The sequence below is a fragment of the Eptatretus burgeri genome, chromosome 10, assembly GCF_056783735.1.
Source record: "Eptatretus burgeri isolate ZD-2024b chromosome 10, Ebu_testis_v1, whole genome shotgun sequence".
Lineage (NCBI taxonomy): Eukaryota > Metazoa > Chordata > Myxini > Myxiniformes > Myxinidae > Eptatretus > Eptatretus burgeri.
In genome coordinates this window covers 11032388-11055500 of record NC_140970.1, presented here as the reverse complement: position 1 = coordinate 11055500, position 23113 = coordinate 11032388, and the positions used below count along the sequence as shown (strand labels likewise).

The 23113-nt window shown below is 39.5% G+C and overlaps 1 protein-coding gene and 1 pseudogene across 6 annotated transcripts in view; both read left to right on the top strand.

Moving 5' to 3' along the window:
• The window catches only part of MELK (maternal embryonic leucine zipper kinase), an 81198-nt gene that overhangs the window by 27052 nt on the left and 31033 nt on the right, over positions 1-23113 (top strand). For all 6 annotated transcript variants that reach the window (XM_085897050.1, XM_085897054.1, XM_085897053.1 and 3 more), the window contains 3 exons: positions 1798-1947; positions 3023-3172; positions 3604-3979. In XM_085897050.1, coding sequence (XP_085753176.1) covers positions 1798-1947; positions 3023-3172; positions 3604-3979 — 676 coding nt within the window. The remainder of the gene's footprint in view (positions 1-1797; positions 1948-3022; positions 3173-3603; positions 3980-23113) is intronic.
• LOC147017944 (transforming growth factor-beta receptor-associated protein 1-like) lies at positions 5075-7990 on the top strand (annotated as a pseudogene).

Sequence of the window (23113 nt, the reverse complement as noted above, 5' to 3'; positions counted from 1 at the left end):
AAAACTGGGTTCAATTTCTAAGCTTTCTCCTCATTTAGGACCACAGTGTACACAATGCCATGCTACAAACCTTTGCAGTTTTGACGCATGTGCCCACATCCTCATGCACACAAACCGACCTTTATTTATTTATTTTTTGTGTCACACAAACCTTCCTGGGAGTTCCCCGAGCCCACCACCGTTGGATTCATTGAATCGGTCAATCCATTCTCAAGTAGTAACACGACAAACAGACAGACAGACACAGCTCCTTCAATCATGTGGATTTTTTTCCTTGGTAATTACATAATTTATTTTTCTCGACAAAATTGCGGCTCATGTCAGAGCCAGGTGACGAAAGGTATGAACTGACAGTCGGGAGGTTGGGAGAGAGGCAGAGGTGAAGACTCACTGCAATCTGCAACTATTTTGCCTGACCTTAAAAGCACGAAATCGGAATTTTCTTGCCACGTCCTCAGCAGAACATCCCCTTCTGAAGGAACATGACCCTTGATTTATCTTATTTATTTATTTTTCCTTCAACACTCCTCTTGTAGAAGTAGGAAGGTTACAATGCCAGCTATTCTTTCACTACAAACTATTTTATCCAAGACTGTCAGACAGGAATAGGAATTGGTTTGTGCGCAGGTGTGAAGGACAACAAAAACGGAGAGGTTCATTCACAATCTTAACCTTCATTATTTAGTTAACCACTGTTGGGGCAGCATCAGCAACAGCGAGTCAAACGAGCTTATGGTCTGCAGGAGAACCACGGTAGTGTCAGCAACATGCCATCGGAACGAGGAATCAGCTGGTGTATGATCTCTTGTGAGAAGTTGCAACCAATTTCCAACAAAATTGAAGCAAACAATGTTTGAGAGTTGCAACAGAAAATAGAAGTGAAACGAATGCATTTGGCATTAGAGATCATGTTGTGCTCTCGTTCGCATATCAGAGATCCTGATGCATTTTGGACATTTGAGTTTTGGTTGTGCGCCAGTACTTGTATGTGATCAAAGCAGTTTTTTGACGCAGCCCAGCATTTCCTCGGAAATTTTTCCATACCTTCACAAACCACACTCTGGACATTCCCAAATTCTCACTCGCCATCAGGTGACACGAGGTACTGTATATACTCCATATCATTCGTTCTTGAGGAGCGATGGTCGTGTTTACAGTGATCGGACCTTTGGTGGATCCCCTTTTCCACCTTCTGTATTTTATTTATTATTTTTTTTTGTAATATAAAACTGTCAATGGAACGGCCCTTTGTTTTGCCTTTTGAAGTCCATCCTTTATCATATTCCATCCTGCCCCTCTTCTGATTCACTGCCTGTATATGTGTGATGTGGACCTCAGGCCCAATTATTGCATCTTTGCCCTTTTCTATTATCTGGTAATGTATGCCAGCTTTTCTTAAAGATGGATTGGTAGGTCTAATTGGACAATAGAACTTGCTTTGTTTCGACTTCTTGTTGTACAGCGACAGCAAAGCTGAGACCTTTATATGAGGGATGTTGAAGAGAAATTTAATGGTGTATAAAACATTTGGTTTTTGGTGGTTGTGTATATTTTTGGTGAGCATGAAATTTATTTTTCCGTAATCTCAGAAAGAAGATCTTGTGGAGCATCTTGAGGTTTCTAAAATTATCTACACATAAAAGACTAAATCGATGCTGATGACACAAAATAATGAAAGCAGGTCAACAATCACTTTTGAGAGAACAATCATCAGTTTGTCTTTAATGCTTTTAATATCAAAGCCATAATATTTGCTTCGTATTTTCCTCCATCCCTTATTTCTACTCTCTACTCGAGTGGAAGTATGATCACTTGACCGCCTGCTACTTGATATTGGTGGCTATGAAGGCATCCGGGCGACCACCTTGCCTTCTCTCTTCGCCGCAGTTACTCACTGAGCGACCTGATCATTCGACCTCCATATCTGACGTTCTTACCGAAATCAAGGTGTGTATGTAGTTTTGGGCCCAGAATGGTGCAGTTGCTTGTGCTTTTTGTTTGTTTGTGTTTTTGCTTCATTTCGTGATTGATTAATGAAGACTGCGATTGTGATGTTTTAAGTTTCGTGAGTTTTTATTTTATTTTAATTTTTCAACCAAATGGTTTGGATTGAAAGTTTTCTTAAATTGTCACCTCCTAGGTTTTAGATGCACATCAGGCCTCAGTCATCCTTTATTTCCGTGTAATTGCGTGATGTTTTGGCTCTGTGTCACACTTCATTAATGGAATGACTTAAAAGGAACCAATAGGTACAGTTGTTTTTTGAGCTCACCTGGACCGTAGTTTCGGGGAGCTGATGGGATGGCACATCGTCTGTCAATGCGTTCATCCGTCTGTCCATAAACATTTGCAACTTCTTCTCTGTAACTACAATCACAATTTTGATGAAACTTGACGACAACCTTCACCACCCAGGATGTACCAAAGTTTTTTCACAGCATTAAAAAAATTGGCATCTGATGGGGTGTATGTAGGAAGTTTATGGGAGGGGGTCCCCCCCCCACCTCCAAAAGAGGTATTTGCTTTCTTCTCCAAAACTACACACACAATTTCGATGAAACCTGACCACAATCTTCATCATCCGTGATGTACCAAAGTTTGTTCACGGCAGAAGAAAAGTGGTGTCTAAGGGTTTTTTTAAGTGTGGTTGCCCCCCAAAATAGGTATTTGCCCTCTTCTCAGAAAATACACACACAATTTTGATGAAACTTGACCACAACTTTCATCACCCGTGATGTACCAAAGTTTGTTCACTCTATAATACAAGACTCTGAGAGGAGGGGTGGGAAGGGGAATGGTGGGAAGTATGCAATTCCATTGTACAATGATGACTTTTTTTGTGGATTATGTGATTGTTGTCTCTTTATTGGTTTGCTCAGTGGCGTTGATCTTTGAATAGCACATTTGTCTGTTGGAAGGTGTCATTTTATTTGACTTGATTTGCATTTTTGGAGCTGCCTGTGACAGTAATTCTGTAATTGCCCGGTTCCATGGCGGATGAGTTCTGCTGCGTGCTACACAGACCCAGCAGATTCAACGATCAGATCATGATGAAGACCTGCACCCAAGCTGCAGCAAGACAGATCGTTGTGCTATTGGTGCTGTGGATTTTGAGGATGTAGATGATTACTTTGACGACTGTCCATTTACCAAATTTAACTCCATCAATGGGGTAGGCATTTTCCTCTCAGCTCCTATAATTTATGCTGTACTCACTTCGTTCTCAGTTATTAACTTGTTCATTTTGATATTATTTGTCTTGATATTTTATTTGTGAGTCTTGCCATATTGGATTATGAAACGACTTCGCCGGGAAGGTATGCGCGTACTTTGGGGAAGTCTTCTTGCATGGCACGTGATGATGATGTGAGAATCGTGACGGAAGTGAAGCGAGCTGAAATTGAGTATATCAAAGATTATTACATAATTAAAGCTTATTGAGACAATATAAATTGCATGCAACTTCTTATTTCTGCCGTATCATTTTTCTGATTGTCGTATCCAGATTTATATTTATTTAATTATTTTTCTTTTTAATTCTCAAAATTTCCTGCACCGATATATCTTTACCCATTACACCTACTTCCCTGCACTTCACCTCAGGTTGTTCACACACGTCCAAAGTCCATAGACTTTGACTCTCCTCCTCCCAAGCGACGTCGGCCGCCTACTGGAAATAAAGAGAATGGACCCGTGTATGGCACTCCTTGGCCACGCAGGGCCATGCCTTCATCGCTCCCACCACCACCATTATTTACAACATTACCTCCTGGCTCCCCGCCAGTCCAAAGCAAACAACGCCATCGGCAGTACGACGAGCTCAGAAACCCGTGGCCGTCTTTGGGCATTGGCTTGCCTTCGCTCCAGTTGAAACGCCCAGCCTCAGAAGCTCTGGATTATCTGGCAACACCGAGTTATCTGCGGACCAAAGCATTAGAGCAACCGCCTGGAACACCTGTGTTCCCACAACCTTCACACGGTAGGTATAATACATGCCAGAAGGGATGACATTTTACAAATAGGTACATTATGCTAAGGTAAGAACATTTACATATTTACAAAGCAACAACACTATCTCTTTCTGCCCTTACTCCCACTACTGCTTCCCGTAACTTGTACTGTTCAAAGCAGCACTTTCCATGAGATGGAAAGCAGTTGTGCCGAAGTTCTCTTGTTTACATTTGTGTGAGTTGCATTTGTTCTTTATCAACAACAAAAAAAAACCAACGATTTGATTTCAACCCTGCATAAAATTCATTTTAATGCAATGTATTTTATGACTAGTTCAAATTACACCTTGGTACCTTGGTATTATGGGATAATTAAAGTCTAATACAAAAAGAAACATTCACGTAATTGAAGCACAGAAGAAAGGTACTGAACACCTGTTTGTCATGAGCCGCAGTATTTGAACCTCCCAAGACCCTTTGTCGACTTAAATCGCACTGAACAAATTTTCTCGAGTGGCCAAGCAGTGTGACTTCTTCGGTTTTGTTCCGAAAGGAATGGATCCCTGGTGAGAGTACTATTGTGTTGACAGTTAGCTTGATGCAAGGTAAGCACCAGGATCTTGGGCAGAGGCCAGGTTTGCCAAAACATAACTTTGGCTTATTCCTGGCCGCTTGTTGGAGAGCACAAGTAATGACCATTTGATTTGTTGCGCTTTTACAGAAAATCTCAGATCTTCTTTGACCCTGGATTTCCAGTTTTTATAAGTTAATAGCACAACAAGCTCCAATTCGAGAATAAAGCAGTTTTCACAGTGCAGACATATGGAGACAGGTTTCAGGATTTACGTACAGTGCCTTCAGAAAGGATTCACACCCCTCGACTTTTGTCACATTTTGTTGTTACAGCCTGAAATGAAAATTGATTAGATTTGAATCTTTTTTTTTTGTCACCGATCGACAAAATATCCCATGAGGACAAAGTGAAAACGTGTTTTAAGAAATTTTTACAAATTAATTAAAAATGAAAAGCTGAAGTGTGTTGCATCAATAAGTATTCAACCCTTTCAGTCAATACTTCAAAGAGGTGCCTTTGGCAGTGATTACAGCTTCGAGTCTTCGTGGGCATGTTTGTATCAGCTTTTCACATCTGGATTTGGGGATTTTCTCCCATTCTTTCTAGCAAATTTGCTCAAGCTTTGTCAAGTTTGTCTTCCGCCAGGTTCTCCCATCTCAGCCAAGGAACTCTGCAGTTCTGTCATAGTGCTCAATGGTTTCTTGGTCTTCTCCCTGACCAAAGTCCTTTTTTCCCAGTTGCTCAGTTTGGTCGGACGACCAGCTCCAGGAAGGGTCTGGGTAGTTCCATATTCTTTCTATTTCCGAATAATGGAGCTCACTGTGCTCTTGGGAACTTTCAACATACAAAACCAGAGGTTGGTGTGAGGCTGCTTACCCAACTGACCCCTGGTGATGGACCTCCTGCTGAAGAGGTTTTTTTCTGCAGGACTATCCCTATGCCCTCTGTCATGACTTGGAACACATTGTTTAGAGTAGAGGACTACAGTTGGAAAAATTCCACACCCACCTGGCCTTGTACTACCTTGACGAGGTCCTTGCTCTGTTACACACTCGAGCACCTGGCCACAATGGCTACAATGGGACTGCAGCATCAATCGACTGTCTCAGAGGATGCAGATGTAGGCGCTCACTCGAGGTTGGACGGATGCACTGGAAAAGATTCTGGGAATGACGGGGCATTGCTGGCAGCATGCAGTCGCCTGCAGTAGTTGCTTCAGGAATCAAAGCTGTACGGAGCGAGTCTGCTGCTCGGGCTGTTCGGCAATGCACAGCTGCATATTGAGTGGACAGCATGTGGCGGCTCTTTTCTGGTGCATGCAGCTGGCTGCACGCATGAGGCATGAAGATATTGTCTCAGGTATGGTGATGCCTTGGAGCTTGTGGAAAATCTGGAAGACAAACTATTGTGTTGCCTGAACAGCCCAGCCCTGATGGCCGCTATTGCCTTGAGAATGGAAATTGGAACCAGGAAAATGGCTTCACTTGTATAAAGCTGGATAGAGAAATTTAGAGCGAAGGTGAGGTGGAACATAAGGAAGGAATGAGAGACAAATGTGAAATCTGAGATCAAGAGCCTTGTGGCAGAGACAGGTTGGTTCTGATGGTGATGTGCTCGTTGTGGAGCCAGCATGACCAACACGACGAGTGCTCTTCACGGCATTGCTAAGTATAATCCACCTGTGGAGCTCAAGGCATCAGACCTGCTGAACATTGACAGTTCTGAGTTTGAGGCCATATCGGCACTTAAAGCACGACCAGAAGGCTGGTCGCTGAGCCTGGTTGCAATCTTTATGGCGAGCGCTGCACACACCCTACTCAGCGGAGGTGGCCAGAGGTCTTTTGCTGATGAGGAATGGTGCTAGGGCAGCAAAGACTGAGTTGAGTCATATTTTCATCCGTCTTTCCGAGGACAGCGCCTGTCCCATGTCTCAGTTTCTAGGGTTCTTAAAGTCTTCTGAGAGAAAAGGTGTATGGCCATTCATCGTTGGTGGAGTGATCCATCTGGTTGATTCCGATAACAAGTGAGACTCCGACACTCTAACTAGTTCCGTGACCCTGGTGTGGCTGGAGGACTAACTTCTTAGAGGGATGAGTGACTGTAAGCGATGCGAGATGGAGTAATAATTCTGCTGTCATGGTCTCGGGTAAACTGCTGAGCCCTGCCCGTGATGGGGGAATGGGGCTTGAGACAGTGTCCCATTAACGAGGAATTTCCAGTAAGTGTGAGTGATCAGCCCTTTGTACACGCCACCCATCACTACTACCGATCGGACGGTTTGGTGAGATCCTCGGATCAGCCCCTGCATGGCCGTCTGAGATATACGTTGCATGTTGTCGTCTCACACCGGTGCGCCGAAAAGATGAGCGAACTGGACTGTCTGGAGGAAGTAAAAGTCTTAACAAGGCTGTACGTCGGTCGCCCACTGGAATCGGATGATTTTTTTATCAGCAAAAAAGAAGTCTCAACACTAGAAATTGTTTTTATACCCTTCCCTAGATCAATGCCTTCTCAGAGTTCTACGGACAGCTCCTTGGACTTCATGGTGAAATTTCTGCTCTGACATGTACTGTCAACTGTGGGACATGATAAAGAAAGGTGTGGTTCTTTCTAAATTATGTCCATTAAATTCTATTGGCTACAGGTGGGCTCCAATCAAGTGGTGGAGACATCTCAACGATGATCAAAGGAAATTGGATGCACCTGAGCTCATTTTGGAATGCCACAGCAAAGGGGTTTAAGATTTATTGACGCAGGACATTTCAGATTTTCATTTTTCATGGATTTGTAAAAAATTCTGAAAACATGTTTTCACTTTGTCATTATGGGGTATTTTGTGTTGATCGGTGACTTAAAAAAAAATTAATCCATTTTAAATTCATGCTGTAACACAACAACGTGACAAAAGTCGAGGGGTGTGAATACTTTCTGAAGGCACTGTGTGTCCAGTTCCTGCCAGGAACAATTCAGAGATATCGCTCAAACTGAACGAGTAACTTAGCATGTGTATGTCTTTCGCTCTCAGGAGTGAAAAAGCTACAATTAAAGTAGACCACCCAGACACAGCGTGTGAGTATAGTGACGAGCACAGCTAAATGATCAATACAGAGCATGGCATGTGGTGCTTTGAAAACTAAACACTTATTCTCATTAAGACGAAACATGTTTCCCAATACCCATAGCTGTTGTAGTAAAATATCTCATCCCATTAAATGTGTTTCTTTTTGTAAACAAGGTCAAGGTTCACCAAAGAGCATGAAGGTAATGTGATGGAGGGGAGAAATGCAATCTCGGACTCTCTGGAAAATCCTCTATTTCTCTTTGCCGATGACTCCACCCTCTGCCGTACCATCTGTCATCCCTCAGACCGGCAAGCAGCAGCTTCTTCGCTCACTGCAGATCTGGATAAAATCACAAACTGGTCCAACACGTGGAACATGTCTTTCAATCCACACAAATCTCACACTCTCACTATGTCTCTTCGAAAGGACCGTTTACAAAACCCCCCATCCACTTTCTCAACAATCCTCTGGAAGAAGTCTTTTCTTTCAAGCTTCTGGGTCTCACTATCTGCCATGACCTTTCCTGGGAAAGTCACATTTCCAACCTTGCCTCAAAAGCCAGTCGCCGACTGGGAATCCTCCGTCGTGCAAAGTCCTTCCTCGGCCCTCTTGAGCTCCTGACTACTTACAAAGCTTTTGTCCGTAGCCTGATGGAGTACTGCTCTCCCCTCTGGGCTGGTGCTCCTGCCTCCCACCTTTCTCGACTTCACGCTGTCGAAACCAGGGCTTTTAAGATCATTGGCATCTCCCGCAATGAAGCTGAGTCTTTGGGCCTCTCACTCAATCACCGCAGGTTGGTCGGTGGTCTTTCTGTCTTCTACCGACTCCTCTCCAGCCTTGCCCCCCTGCTCTCTCTGCGATTTGTCCCAACCACATTTCCACAGGGCGCTCAAGGTCCGCCAACAACCCCCTTCTGGTAAAACTACCAAAATCACGAATCACTGCTCATCTTCACTCTTTCATTCCTCTTTTTTCCCGCCTTTGGAATAAACTTCCTCACTCTATTCTTTCCCATTCTTCCCTCCAGGCTTTCAAAACAGCTGTTCACCACCACCTCTTATCTTCCCCCATCCAAATCCTCGATCTTTTCTACCCCCGATAATACACCCAAGCCCACTTCCTTCAATTCTCCTGCTTTCCTTCCTGAAAGTCCCTGTAATGTCCATCTTCTCCTCGCCATGTTCCCCGTCCCATCCCCATCCCTCTCCCTTCCACAGTTCACCTGTGTCTGTTCCCCAATGTTTTGTCCCTTCCACTCCCACCCCTCTTGTCTCATGCCTCCTTGCTGTGAGTTGTGTGTTAGCTCTCATACGAGCCTCGACCAAGGTATACAAAAAAAAAAAAAAAAAAAATTGTATATTGTGGGACAACAGGTGACTGTAACAAGCAATGGAATGATATCATGGGATAGGGGAGGTGCATAGTCACCTGTAAGTAAGAGAGCTTGGATAGAGCGTTAATGTGGTTTCAAAGACCATGGATGGAAATTGAGGATGATAGGAGATGGTTGCGCTGCACCAGGAAGTGAAACTGTACCTTGAAGCCATGGAGGGAGAGGTGGGATTGCACCTCCTCAGTAATACAGTCCCACAAGTGGTGGAGGTGAAGAGTTAGTCTAGATTTTGGAAGTTTAACGAGGAGGGGGTTGATGGAAGAGCACGTGCATCCTTGATGAAATGGAGAGGGTCGGAGGGTTGAAAGAACAGAGGGAGCAAGATCAGAATAGCGACAGTTTTAAAAAAAACAATAAAAAAACATTGGGATGACCAACCTGTCTCTCGTGGGAAAGGATCAGCTCCTGTGCTTCAGCTTTGTTGTGGGAGATGCTAATGATGAGATTTTTGTATTTCACAATAGTCAAGAGAGAGTTGAAAGCAGGGATACTGGCCCATAGGGGAGAGCAGTATTCCATTGACTTACGACCAAACAAAGGCCTTTTGTTGGTCATGAGAAGTTCAGATTTACCCATGAAGACGTTGAGTCTGTGACGGGCCTTTCTTTGAGGCCAACTAAGATATATGGTCCTCCCAGTGGAAGTTGCAACTGATGGCGAGGCATACAAGTTCAAGAGACTGACCTTCTTTCAGTGGTTGATTGTCGAAATCGATTGGTGAGTTTTCAGGAGACATCCTTATGGTGAGACAGCGTGAGAGTATGAGATTTGCTTGTATTAAATGACTTCATTTGGTCAGCAGAGAGGAAAGCAGCTACTGCTGTCCTGTAATTGGGATCTTCTTCTTGCATTGGGCAGCTTGGCTGCCAGGTAGCAATCATTTTGGTGGGGCACGACTTTGCCACTGATGCTGTGCCTCAATACCAGTACACTGGTACTCATTTCGCCAACTTCGGAAGGATGACAGGCTGAGTCAACCTCACCTGGTGTTAATTCAGCAACCAACGGGGCTCAAACTCAGGACCTATCCCAAGCCAGCCACCTAACCATGAAGCCAACACCAGGCTCTGTCCTTGGGATGAGGTTTCAGTATGGCAGAAAGAGAGTATAATAATAATCTGCAAAATAATAAGAATCACCACATGTAAACAGCCAAAAACCCTTGCCATGCAGCATCAGGTGTAAAGAATCATTGTCCTGGGAGATTCCTAAATAAAGCTCAAGTGCTCCACAGAGCAGTGTCTCTGCAATACTTTGCCAGCACAATGAAATATGGCACGTTATGATGTGAGGTTGCACGAATTAGAGAGAAGGTCAAAACCTTTGAACATGGGGGTAAAAAAAACCAGCAAAAAACAAGTTCCACTGCTTGAGGAAAATGGTCCACCTTTACAGAGATTGTACCTTACCTGCATGTGGAGACATTATTTTAACCTTGTCATTTTGCAGGTTGTGTCTGCTGGCAGCGTCCTCGAATACTGTATGCAGAAATTTGTGCAATTGGTATTCCATCATTTAGCAATGTTTTGCATTCTGTTTCATAATATTGCTTGTTAGTTTTTGTTCATGCACTCGAAGTTCCAGAGAAAGTTGAAGGCTCAGGAGATGGTGGTAGTTGAGACAAGCCTCTTGCTTGTGCTGGTTGTAGCTCCATAACCATCCTTATTTGCAGTGTTATCTTGAGCTCTGGCATGGCCAATAAGGTGCGACACTTTCCAATGCCTTAAGAACTACTTTGACATCTGACCTCTCAATCATGGATCAAAAGCCTTGGTTTCAACCTTTGGAGAGCAGTTGTGGTTCTATAAATACCATAGATGCAGTTGGCCAGAACACAACAAATTTGCAACCAGATAAACTGGCACCATTCGTCGTGTCAGCTTGAACTCGGTACTTTCCAGATACAGCAAGTCTTGTGTGATATTTACACGGTGCTTTCTACTGACATGGCAATGGCTTAATCAGGGGTCACAAGAACAGTGTCAAACAGATGCTGGCCACCTCTCCAAGACAGGTTGGGACACACACACACACACACACACACACACACACACACACACACACACACACACACACACACACACACACACACACACACACACACACACACCGAAACAGCAATGAATACAAGCCCCAATGATGGGGAAAAAAGACAATAAAAATATATAGCGAAATATCAACAGATCTGCTCCGACAACTGGGAGAACGGCAAAAGAGCAGGAAGGTATAATAAAAATGAGTTGGACAGATTAGGCAGAGACAAAGGCTCATTGGAATGGCTAAGAAGAGGTCAGCTCAACAAGCCACCCGAGCCGCTAGGCCAGCACCAGTTAGTGTAGGTTCTGCAAGGGAGAAACAGAAAGCATGAGCCAACTCTTACTGGGATGTAAAAAGAACTCTCATCAAAATAACCTTACACACAGAGGCACAACAGGATTTGTAAAGTATGTGCTGTGCCAGTGGACCTGATCCACTGGCACATCTGCAAAAATTTCAATAACCCAGTCCTATAAAACTCATGGAAACATGAACAAAAAGTGATAATTTTGAACAAGGAAGGAATGCTCACATACGACCTGATGATCCCATCCAGCGTGAATAATATAAAGCAAAGCATTACGACCAGATATCGTACTTTGGAATAAAAAAGAAAAAAATGGCATTGTTTATTGATATCAGTTCCCAGTGATATGGGCCTAAACAATGCAGAAATAAAGAAAATGGCCAAATATTAAGACCTCAAAAATGAAGTGAAAAGATCCTAGAATCTGAAGAGCACCAAATGATCATTGGGGCATCAGGAATGATGAAGAAGAACTTTACATAATTTTTATAAAACCATCCCTGGGAATGTTACTACAAATGAACTGCAGTTAGAAGCTGTCCTGGTCTCAGTGACTATCCTGGAATGAGCCCTCAAAACCAAACTTTGAGAACAACACCACTTTACAGCTTCGTCCCTGAATCGTGACCCCACTTCCACATTACCGAATTGGAGGGTGGATACTTCGACACCTTGGAGGGCTCCGTTCCACCTTTGAAACCTGCATATGCAGATGACGACTAAAACACACACACACACACACACACACACACACACACACACACACACACACACACACACACACACACACACACACACACACACACACACACACACACACACACACACACACACACACACACACGACTTTGCTGCCCCATGCATACATTGTGATGTTGTCCATACCCCCCATAACTAATTCAACGATTGTGGATTGGAAGCGTATTTTTTTGCCAATAATTGACAGAAGTTTATACCCATGTAATGCAAATGAGGAAGTAAGTCGAGCATGGTTCTTTTAACATGATTTGAGCAGGATTCGTTGAGCTACCGAGAAAACTCTCGTGGTATAAATATGATAATATGTCTATGGACTTTCCAATTTTTACATCCTCGTGGAGGATCTCTAAGTCTTACTCACGTTGTTCTTAATCTTCTTCTTGTGAACTTTTTTGTTTCACAGCCTACAGTTTTCATCGAAACTTCCTGAAACTTGGCAGATATATGTAAAAATACCCTGTGCAGACAGTAACTATCTCCGATTTTGAAAATTCCTCCGAGAAAAAATGTTATGTCAAAATATCTCCGCTAATGGAAATCGCCTGAAAAATTATCTCCGAAACTAGGCAAGCTTTTTAATTCTGTTTGCGGGAATCAAACAGGGCATTAGCAGAGATTAATTACCGCACATATGATGCATCACTATGACGTCATATCAATTTTTATGACGTCTATTCCTATTTTTTGACATTTTTTGTTTCACAACCCAGAGTTTTCATCGGATATTCGTGAAATTTGCCATGTATATGCAGAAATCCCACGCGCAGGCAGTAACCATCTCTGATTTTGGATATTCTTCCCAGAAAAAAAGTTGACGTCATAATATCGCCGCTAATAGAAATCGCCTATACCATTATCTCCGAAACTAGGCAAGCTGTTTGAATTTTGTTTGCAGGAATCAAGCCGGGCATTAGCACAGATGATTTATAGCAAACCTGATACATAACAATGACGTCGTATTAGTTTTTATGACGTCATCATGAAGAGGACGAGGATCTTAGCTCATTTGAGCTTGTTTCTCCCAAGCCTGCAATGTAGTTGAGTAAGGTGAATACACTGATTCTGGCTCACTTTTCCCCATGTAAGTGAATGGGGGATTTTCAGCGATTCATATTTTTTCCCTAAGAAGTAAACCCCCTTTTTATCCCAAGGTATATTTATTTGTCTCCCCTTTTAACCAAGGGGCACTCTATTGAAATAAACAATGCAATAAGATAAAGATTTGTTCAAGTAGCAAAATAGTAATGTGATTTGTTAAAGGTGATTCTGAAGAAATATCTGAAACATGTAAGCCTAGGGACACTCTTTCAAATAACCAATGCATATTGTTCAGCTCACTCATTGAACCTAAAAAGATTTGTTCATTCTCAAATTCCTTCAATAGTTTAATTTTCTTTGCACAATAATCCCCATCTAAAATATTTAAAAAAAAACATTTGAATCTTTATATTTTTCAAGATACCCCTTTTGTGTCATTACGAAATGATATACTTCTCTTAATGATCTCATCTGACCACCTCCTGAGTTGCATATCATTTTGAGATTGTAGTAAATTATTTTTACATTGTTCAATTGATAACCATCAAAGTTTTCAGTCCATTCAAGGATATTTATTATTTTCTTTACATCCTCTAACTTACTCGTTTTTAAATTGATTTGTTTTAGTTTTTTTTTTCAATAAGACTTATTTGATATTTTTCACATTCATTACGTTTTCCATTTATATACCAAGACTGAAATTTTCTCCACTCTTTAGTTTGATAAATACTTGGTTCGACCATTTATATATTGTGAAAAAGATGGCGGTAGCCCTTAAAAACCCTAACCCATATTGTATTCTATATACTCTATGATTAAATATTCACTCTATCATACAATATTCATATGGAACACAATCTATTCCATTATCTAAAATAAATCTCTTATCATCAAAATGCCTTTTTATTTACTTCTTCACTATATATCTTATGTTTATAACTTCTTATTGTATTCATTTTCCTATATTCATCTTTCTTATTCATCAAACAATTATAATAATTTCTAAAAGTAATTAATTTCTTTATTACATATTTCTTTATTCCCTTTAACCTTTTATCAATCTGATCACCATACTTATAAGCATATGCCTTTGTTCTCAATCCAATAAACTCACTCATTACTTTTCCACCCAACTCATCCTTAAACTTACCAATAACCTTTTCATTCTTTTTTGAAAATAACTCGCTCTTCTTACTAAAATTACTTGTATCATATACTCCAATATTTTTCTTCATATCTTTATAAACATCATCAGTTTTTATATCTAGAATAAAAATATCAGTGTCCATATACAACAATGAAACATTTTCACCATACTCTTTCTTTAAGCCATTATACAAATAATCATGCATCAATATCTTTGATAAATCAATAACTGCTGTTCCAATATAAATTGGTTTATCCATTACAATACTTTCCTTTTCCATATGAAGAGCAGAAAAGTTCTCTGAAAAAAACCTCTTCTCTCTTAAAACTTGGTTTATTTATCAATCTAGAAGCTTCTTTCCAAGATGTTGCAAATCTAATGTTTTGCCTGTTTCTAACATTCTCCATTGTCTTTCCAAAGACAGCATTATTCATCAATTTATAGAATTCCCCTTCAAATTTTACTTTTGTATTTGTTCTCATATCTGTATTGAATTTAATATACTTTTTCATCCAAGAACTTTGTTTAAATTTTAAAACTATGAATTTTAGCTACTCTCAATCCTTCTCTCAAAAACTGTTTCAAGCTTCTCTGATACAAAACATATTCCTCTTTATCATAGAATGTTGTTAATAACTTTTTTGTTGATTTGCCTTTAATATTAAAACTTTTATGATATTCACTGAACCATTCTTTCTTTGGGGTTTCTTTCTCACATGCAAAAGGAAGGTCTTTATGCTTATTATGAAGATCACTCGGGTACCTCAAATCAACTTCAAAATAATAACCTTCTTCTTCCTCATTCAATTCCTCTTGAGAAGAAATAACAATATTCATCAAAGCCTTTTCATAATCCTTTTCTTCCACCCACTCTAATTTACCATAAGGCAGAGATTGAGACATTGCCCATCCATACAAATTATTAGCATCAAATAATTACTATCTTTTTCACTTTCAAAATTTGGAAGATATTTATTATTTGCTTTAGCATATCTTTTTGAACATACTTGTGATATTCCACCTCTCTTGGACTTCTCAATCATCAAAAGCATATCAACATCACTGATTAAATCTATATCTTGTTTTGTCATTTTCAACATTGCACTCCAAGCTAAACCAGGAGCTGTGAAATAGTGGGCAAGATCTAATCCATCACAATTTTTATTATGACAGATTGATCTAAAAGCTTCAAACACATCAGCGAACAATAAAACGTCTGTTTTTTTTACATACAAATCATGATATTTTCCAAGGTTCTTTATCTTAAATATTTTCCTAATTTTTTGTGCATGTTTATATTCCTTATCACTTATCTACTTTTCATAAAGGTTATTATAGAAACTCTTTTGAAGGAAGTCGTGTTTCTTTAATTCTCATAAATGAATCCATATAATCATAAGGATAAATTCCCTTACTTGTAAGAATTTTCTCTTTACTTTGAATTTCATTCCTTGTTTGAATTTCCTCTCTAGTTAGAATTCCCTCTTTAATCAGAATTTCCTCTTAAGTTAGAATTTCTTCATTAATTTCCTCATTAATTAGAATTTCCTCTTTACTTTGAATTCTCTCTTTAATCTGAATTTCCTCTTTAGTTAGAATTTCCTCTTTTTGAAAGAATGAATTAAGATTTGGAAAAGAGCCCGTGGAGCTTAGATTTGATGCCAGGTCGGCGAGTGATGTTCCCATGAACTTGAAAGAATCTAGAAACCTAATACGAGTGAAAGGTTTTGTGAATATCATTTTTGTAAATGAAATATATTTTTGACTTGTGTTTGTTATGGCAAAAATATTCCCTGGTGTTTTTGAAAGTTCATTTATAAATAGATGTGTATCATAGTTGGCGCTGTTGTGAAGAAAGACTGGAATAAAAGAAGAAAATTTATAATTAAGATTACAACAGGAATGAGCGGGACCTCTATATTTACCAGTAAGATGACAATGATCCCTAACTTTCAACTCCTCAATTTCCTCCTCACAAATATGACAGATATTGTTCTTTCTAAATTGCAATTTTTCTTCTTCGGTTAATTTCATCGGTTCATTTGTTTCTTTCATTAATTTACTTAGTCTAATACAATCCTTTTCTAATCGTTTTACAAACTCTTGTGAAGCTTTTTTTTCCACTATAATGTTCAAGTTTATTCTACTTTTCTCCAACAGATTATTTTATTTAATAACAGAAACCACAAGGAATATGTTTTTGATATTTATTTGTATGTGATTCTTTTGGATTAGGAGAAGCAGTATTTATCTTTTTTAGGATACATTCAAAATCAGCGTATGGGTGCATGATAGATTTATTATAATCTTCAAAAGAAATCTTTTCACCAGGTTTAGGCATTGTAATTACAGCTGATTTATGATAACTACATTATTTTGAATGTTGTTCTAATCGTTCTTTTGTATGAAATGAATTAAGACATCGCTTAGAAGGATATATTTTGTTTGCTGTTCTGAATACCTGAGAAGAGATTAATCTTGATAAATTATTGATGTATGTGCAATGTGAATTCTTTCCAACACTAAAATATAAAAGATCAATGTGTGTTTCTTCATTTTTATAGTTGTTTGATATATTTAATATTTGAACTTTGTTTGTATCCGTTAATCCATATACATTGATAGAAAGATTATTCTTTTTCTCAAATTTAGGAATATCTGTTGGTGGCATTGGGAATTTAAAATCTTTAATGTCCAAGGTATTCTCATATTTCATATATTGTTTTAATCTTTCTGAATTAAATTTTGGTGGATGTAAGTGAGCAAGAACAGACCAGAGAAAACATTTATTATCGTTGTTCTTAATATTAACAACTGCCTTCTTTAGTTTTATTTATTTTGGTAATTCATTATAAGAAGAAGCTTTAAGAGGGTTTGATTTTAGAATGTGTATATCTAAAAAGATGACTTTTTAAATATTAAATCCACTTCCTACCACTGTATTATCAACATCCTCCTCTTGTCTTGATAGTTCTTCATAAACCCCACGATTCAAAAAATCTTGAAATGATGTTATCAAATGAAGATCTGTTCTCATATAAGGAGTTTGTTTTTCTTGTCTTTTCATATTCATTTTCACTCCCATATAAAACTTTAAAGTTTTCATTTCTTTTAATGTCTTTTTAATCACTTTTTCAACATCAGGTTTCACTGTTTCACTTGATTCAGCTATTGATGATGGACCGGGTTCTCCAAATTGAAAAATCCTTATTTTTATCTTCCCTTTAAATGCTCCATCAGTGTTTTCAATATAATAGTCTACCTTTCCTTTTAAACTCATTTTTCTTGTGTTTTTGTGATTGAAGATGTCTATTATAACTTCTCTTCAAAACATCCTTTGAGCAGATATCACAATGTTTTCTTTCCAACTCAAGAGGAGATATTTGATGAAATATATTAAATGTGTGTTTGTTGGTTCGGAGGTGTTTTCTATAATGTTTATATTCGTGATTACAAACATCGCAGTACGTTGTATTCACCATATTTATATAACAAAACTTTGCTTAAACTAAAATTTTCTTGATGAAAATTTCGTTTATTTTACAGGTGAATCTGTGCTTAAAACAACTTTATCATCCAACTTTTTTCATTTAATAAATACAATGTTTCAAGACAAAAAAGAAAAGTTTCAATCAATCTCTTCATTTGTAAAAGATACTGAGAAATATGTCAAGGATGTAAAATTGAACAAAGATAAATATAACAACTATTGGATAAAAACAATTATGGTAAATAATATGAGTTCTTCAATTTCCTTCAGTTTTAGGGCTTTTAGTATACCTGGAAGAACATCAATTAAAGTATCTCTAACGAAAGTTTCTCCTCTCCTTCTGGTAATATATTCAAAACGAGAAAAAGCAATGAAAAGAAAAAGTATCAAAAAATAAAAACCTTATGGATGAAGCTAAAGAAAGAAAAGATAAGACCATCTGTAATATGCAAGGAGAAATTTGTATTTTTTTCATCAACCCTAAAGATGTAAATCCTGATGAAATAAAGGATATTAATATATCAGGTGAAATGACATTTCGTTCAATAGTAGTTAAGGATCATTTTAAAATTACCTTCAATATAAAAAAAATGTAGCAGTTGAATCTGTTCATGAAAAAAAGTATATAGATATCGATGCTAATGTTTTGAATTTTTGAAGATTATGAGAGTGATTATGATACCGAGAGTTTGCATTTTTTTTTTTTTTTTTTTTTGTATACCTTGGTCGGGGCTCGTATGAGAGCAAACACATAACTCACAGCAAGGAGGCATGAGACAAGAGGGGCGGGAGTGGAAGGGACAAAACAGTGGGGAACAGACACATTAGGTGAACTGTGGAAGGGAGAGGGATGGGGATGGGACGGGGAACATGGCGAAGAGAAGATGGACATTACAGGGACTTTCAGGAAGGAAAGCAGGAGAAATGAAGGAAGTGGGCTTGGGTGGATTATCGGGGGTAGAAAAGATCGAGGATTTGGATGGGGGAAGATAAGAGGTGGTGGTGAACAGCTGTTTTGAAAGCCTGGAGGGAAGAATGGGAAAGAATAGAGTGAGGAAGTTTATTCCAAAGGCGGGAAAAAAGAGGAATGAAAGAGTGAAGATGAGCAGTGATTCGTGATTTTGGTAGTTTTACCAGAAGGGGGTTGTTGGCGGACCTTGAGCGCCCTGTGGAAATGTGGTGGGGACAAATCGCAGAGAGAGCAGGGGGGGCAAGGCTGGAGAGGAGTCTGTAGAAGACAGAAAGACCACCGACCAACCTGCGGTGATTGAGTGAGAGGCCCAAAGACTCAGCTTCATTGCGGGAGATGCCGATGATCTTAAATGCCCTGGTTTCGACAGCGTTAAGCCGAGAAAGGTGGGAGGCAGGAGCACCAGCCCAGAGGGGAGAGCAGTACTCCATCAGGCTACGGACAAAAGCTTTGTAAGTGGTCAGGAGCTCAAGAGGGCCGAGGAAGGACTTGGCACGACGGAGGATTCCCAGTCGGCGACTGGCTTTTGAGCGGAGGTTGGAAAGGTGACTTTCCCAGGAAAGGTCATGGCAGATAGTGAGACCTAGAAGCATGAAAGAAAAGACTTCTTCCAGAGGATTGTTGAGAAAGTGGATGGGGGGGTTTTGTAAACGGTCCTTTCGAAGAGACATAGTGAGAGTGTGAGATTTGTCTGGATTGAAAGACATGTTCCGCATGTTGGACCAGTTTGTGATTTTATCCAGATCTGCAGTGAGCGAAGAAGCTGCTGCTTGCCGGTCTGAGGGATGACAGATGGTACGGCAGAGGGTGGAGTCGTCGGCAAAGAGAAATAGAGGATTTTCCAGAGAGTCCGAGAGATCATTGATAAAAACCAGAAAAAGAACAGGGCCCAGAACGCTACCTTGAGGAACTCCAGCCTGCACAGGAAGAGGGGATGAAAGTACTCCATTTAGGGCCACACGTTGACTGCGACAGGAGAGGAAGTCTGCGAGCCATGAGTGGAGATGGCCTTGAATACCATGGGAAGATAGTTTGGTGAGTAGGGCAGGGTGCCAGACTGTGTCAAAAGCACGTGATATGTCCAGGGATACGGCTCGGATTTCCTGTCTGGCATTGAGGACCTCCATCCATTGATGGGAGAGCAGAAGCAGCATATCCAGGGTAGAGTGACCTGGTCTGAAACCAAATTGATGATTGGAAATCAAGCCATTGGAGAAGAGGAAGGATTTCATATCTGAAGCGATGATGGATTCCATCACCTTGCTGATGATTGGGAGAAGGCTGATTGGTCTGTAGTTATAGGGATCTGTTTTTGCACCTTTTTTATGCAGGGCAGTGATGTTAGCATTCAAACGATAGTTATGATACCGAGAGTTTGTGTTCAAATGATAGTTATGAAAGTAGTTTTATAGAGGATTCTGAAAGTATCGAAGATGAATTTCAGTTTAAGTAAAGTTTTACTTTATAAATATGATAGACTTCCGTGATTCTCCATATGACAAATTTGAGAATTGTCCTGCTTGTGAAAGACGGGGATTAAACACAGAGTCAAAAGCCTATAAAGAATGTATATTTTGTGATTATCTTCTCATTAATGATAAAAAATTTTAAAAGGAAAATAATTCTTTTAGATTTACACCAAAAATGAATCGAAAGTATGAGGGTGATAACACACCTTTCCTTACAAGGGAAGAAACTGAACGTATTCAAGAAATGTTCAAAGGATTGTTGTTATATATTATTCATGGATGTGATTTTCAGGGAAATATCAACACAAGATATTGCATAAATATAAATATATTGTTGTGAAACAAGATGAGATATGAAATGATATTTTCCAACAAATAAATGGATGCGAAAGAAAGAGCAAGAAGATTTCAGGAACATCAAGAGTTGGTTTCAAAAGTTGTAAAACAAGAGGAAGACATAAATAAGAAACTCAGACAGAAACTAACGGGTGAAGAAGCATTTGAAAGGAAACGAGAGAAATTTTTTTAAACCACTTTTAAAAACTTCCCAAGAAAAAATTAAAGATGTTTCCACAGTTCCCACAGTAGAATATACTCCGAAAAAACTTCAAATGTTAAAAGATTTTGATCAAATGACTGAGGAAGAATTAGAGCATTTAGGAGAATTAGAATATGATGAAGGTTTATTTCAACAACTGGAAGAGATTAATCAACCCCCTGATTATATTGTGAATGCTCTTCAAAACAATGAATATTCAACAGATTCAAAAACCAAAGCAGGACTCATTCCAACAGAACAACCAACAATATTTTTTCTTGTTCAAGAAAAGGTATTGATATTTAATGATGAATTAAAGTTCTTGGGTTCTGCTCAACCTATTGTTAAACTAACTATGAGATTAATGTTTCTTCTCACAAAAGATGGAAGACAAGGTTCAACTGTGAGGGATGAATCAAAGTATATTGATAAACCATTGGATATGAAAAATAATGATGATAGAGTATATATTGATCTGCTGAACACTCTTAATTATAGGGTTAGTATTTCTGGTAAAAGTAGGAAAAATGAGAAGGAGAAACACATTATTCAGGCTTTAAATATCCTTGGTTCAGGTATTGGTTTTCTTCCAAATGACCCATTGCAATTAGTTAATAGTGTTATTGTTGTTAGGTAGTAAGAAAGCTAGAAATAACAATTGTTTTAATGAAGCATCAGCCATTTTAGACCAGTTGATGAACATAAAAATAATTAATAAATCTCAATATAAAGACATTTTATCTCATATTCAATAAGATGAGAAGCACAATCCTGAGTTTTAATTTCACAACAAGCGACCACACATCTTCATTCTCATACCCACTACAACTTGACCCAACAAAAGAATATGAGGCATCTTTATTGTCCATGGAAACTTATAATACCTTATTTAATATAATTGATAAAAATGACAAGTTTAGTTGTAATCCGGGAAGTGGATACAAAATGATAAGTCTTACCCGGAGCATATGAGATTTCTCGAATATCTTCCGAAATTGCTCGTCTTATGAAAGAACAGGGTGATGAACCAAAAAATATTGTTATAGACTTTCAAAAACATACTTCAAAAGCAACGATTAAACTTAAAAATAACTACAAGGTTGATTTCACAATTGATAATTCATTGAGAGAGTTATTGGGTTTCTCCTCAAAAAAGATTGAAACTAATGGGACGTTTTACAGTGATAATGTCATTCAAATATCCTCAGGAATAAATTCGGTATTGATTCACTGTGATTTGATTGATGGTGCTTATAATGATGGAATAAAAACAAATACAATATTTTCATTCAGCGCATACTCAACCCCAATTGGTTATAAATTCAATATGGAACCCAAAAATTTGGTTTATCTCCCTGTCAGGAAAAACCATACACAGAGTAAATTTTAGGATAACCGACCAAGATAATCGTATGATTTCTTTTAATGGAGAAGTTATATCCATTAGAATTCACCTACGTGAAGTTTTTCAATAAATAAATACGATGGTTATTGTGAGGAAACACGAGTTGGGAAAATATTGTTACGAATTTGGAATTCAATTGCATACAACATACAGGTTCCCTTAGTCAGCTATGTCGATAAGTGCATGTTCCCAAGATAGCTCACCTTTCATTGTTTAAATGTTCAGAGATCGATTAGATGCGCTGCGGATCGATTTAATAGTTAGGGAACGAAACAATGGTGACGTCCCTCCCCTTCTTCTGCAAAGAGGAAGAAGAACCCTGCCATCCCATGACGTCAACAACTCCCTCCTACCTGTGGTTGAGCGGGGGGTGGGGGGGTGGATCACGAGGGCATGAGTCACGTCGGGTGCGGGGGAGGGGGTGCAAAGGATAAAGAGGAGATTCTTTCTGAGTTTGTGGGAGTCCCGTGGTAGGGCTGAGTTCATGGGAGTCCCGTGGCAGAGTTCGTGAAGAGTCCTGGTGGGAGTCCCGTGGTAGAGCTGAGTTCATGGGAGTCCCGTGGCAGAGTTCGTGCAGAGTCCCGTGGCAGAGTTGGTGAAGAGTCCCGTTCTGAGTCCCGTGTGCTGAGTTCCGTGGGAGGAGTAAGCTTTTTGCTTCGGAGAGAGCAGTCGTTCAGCAGGCCATCGGGTCCTGCTTGGCTTGCTTGGCTTGAGGCCTTCGGAAGCTTTTTGCTTCGGCTGCTGCTTTGTTTTGGAAGGAACTTGAGCTGGTTGTTCGGCTCGAGCTGCTAGTGGAGGCTTCTTCCTCTTCTTCCTCTTCCTCTTGGTTCGTGGAGCTTTTCGGTCTCCATTTTGTTTTCCGGCTTGGTGCGACGCATCGGCCTCTTCTTGGAGTTGGATCCTCGGGGAAGCGACGATTGACAGGAAGGATCAGCGCCTCGTCTCACCGGCACGTGTTGAGAAGCGCGGGAGGA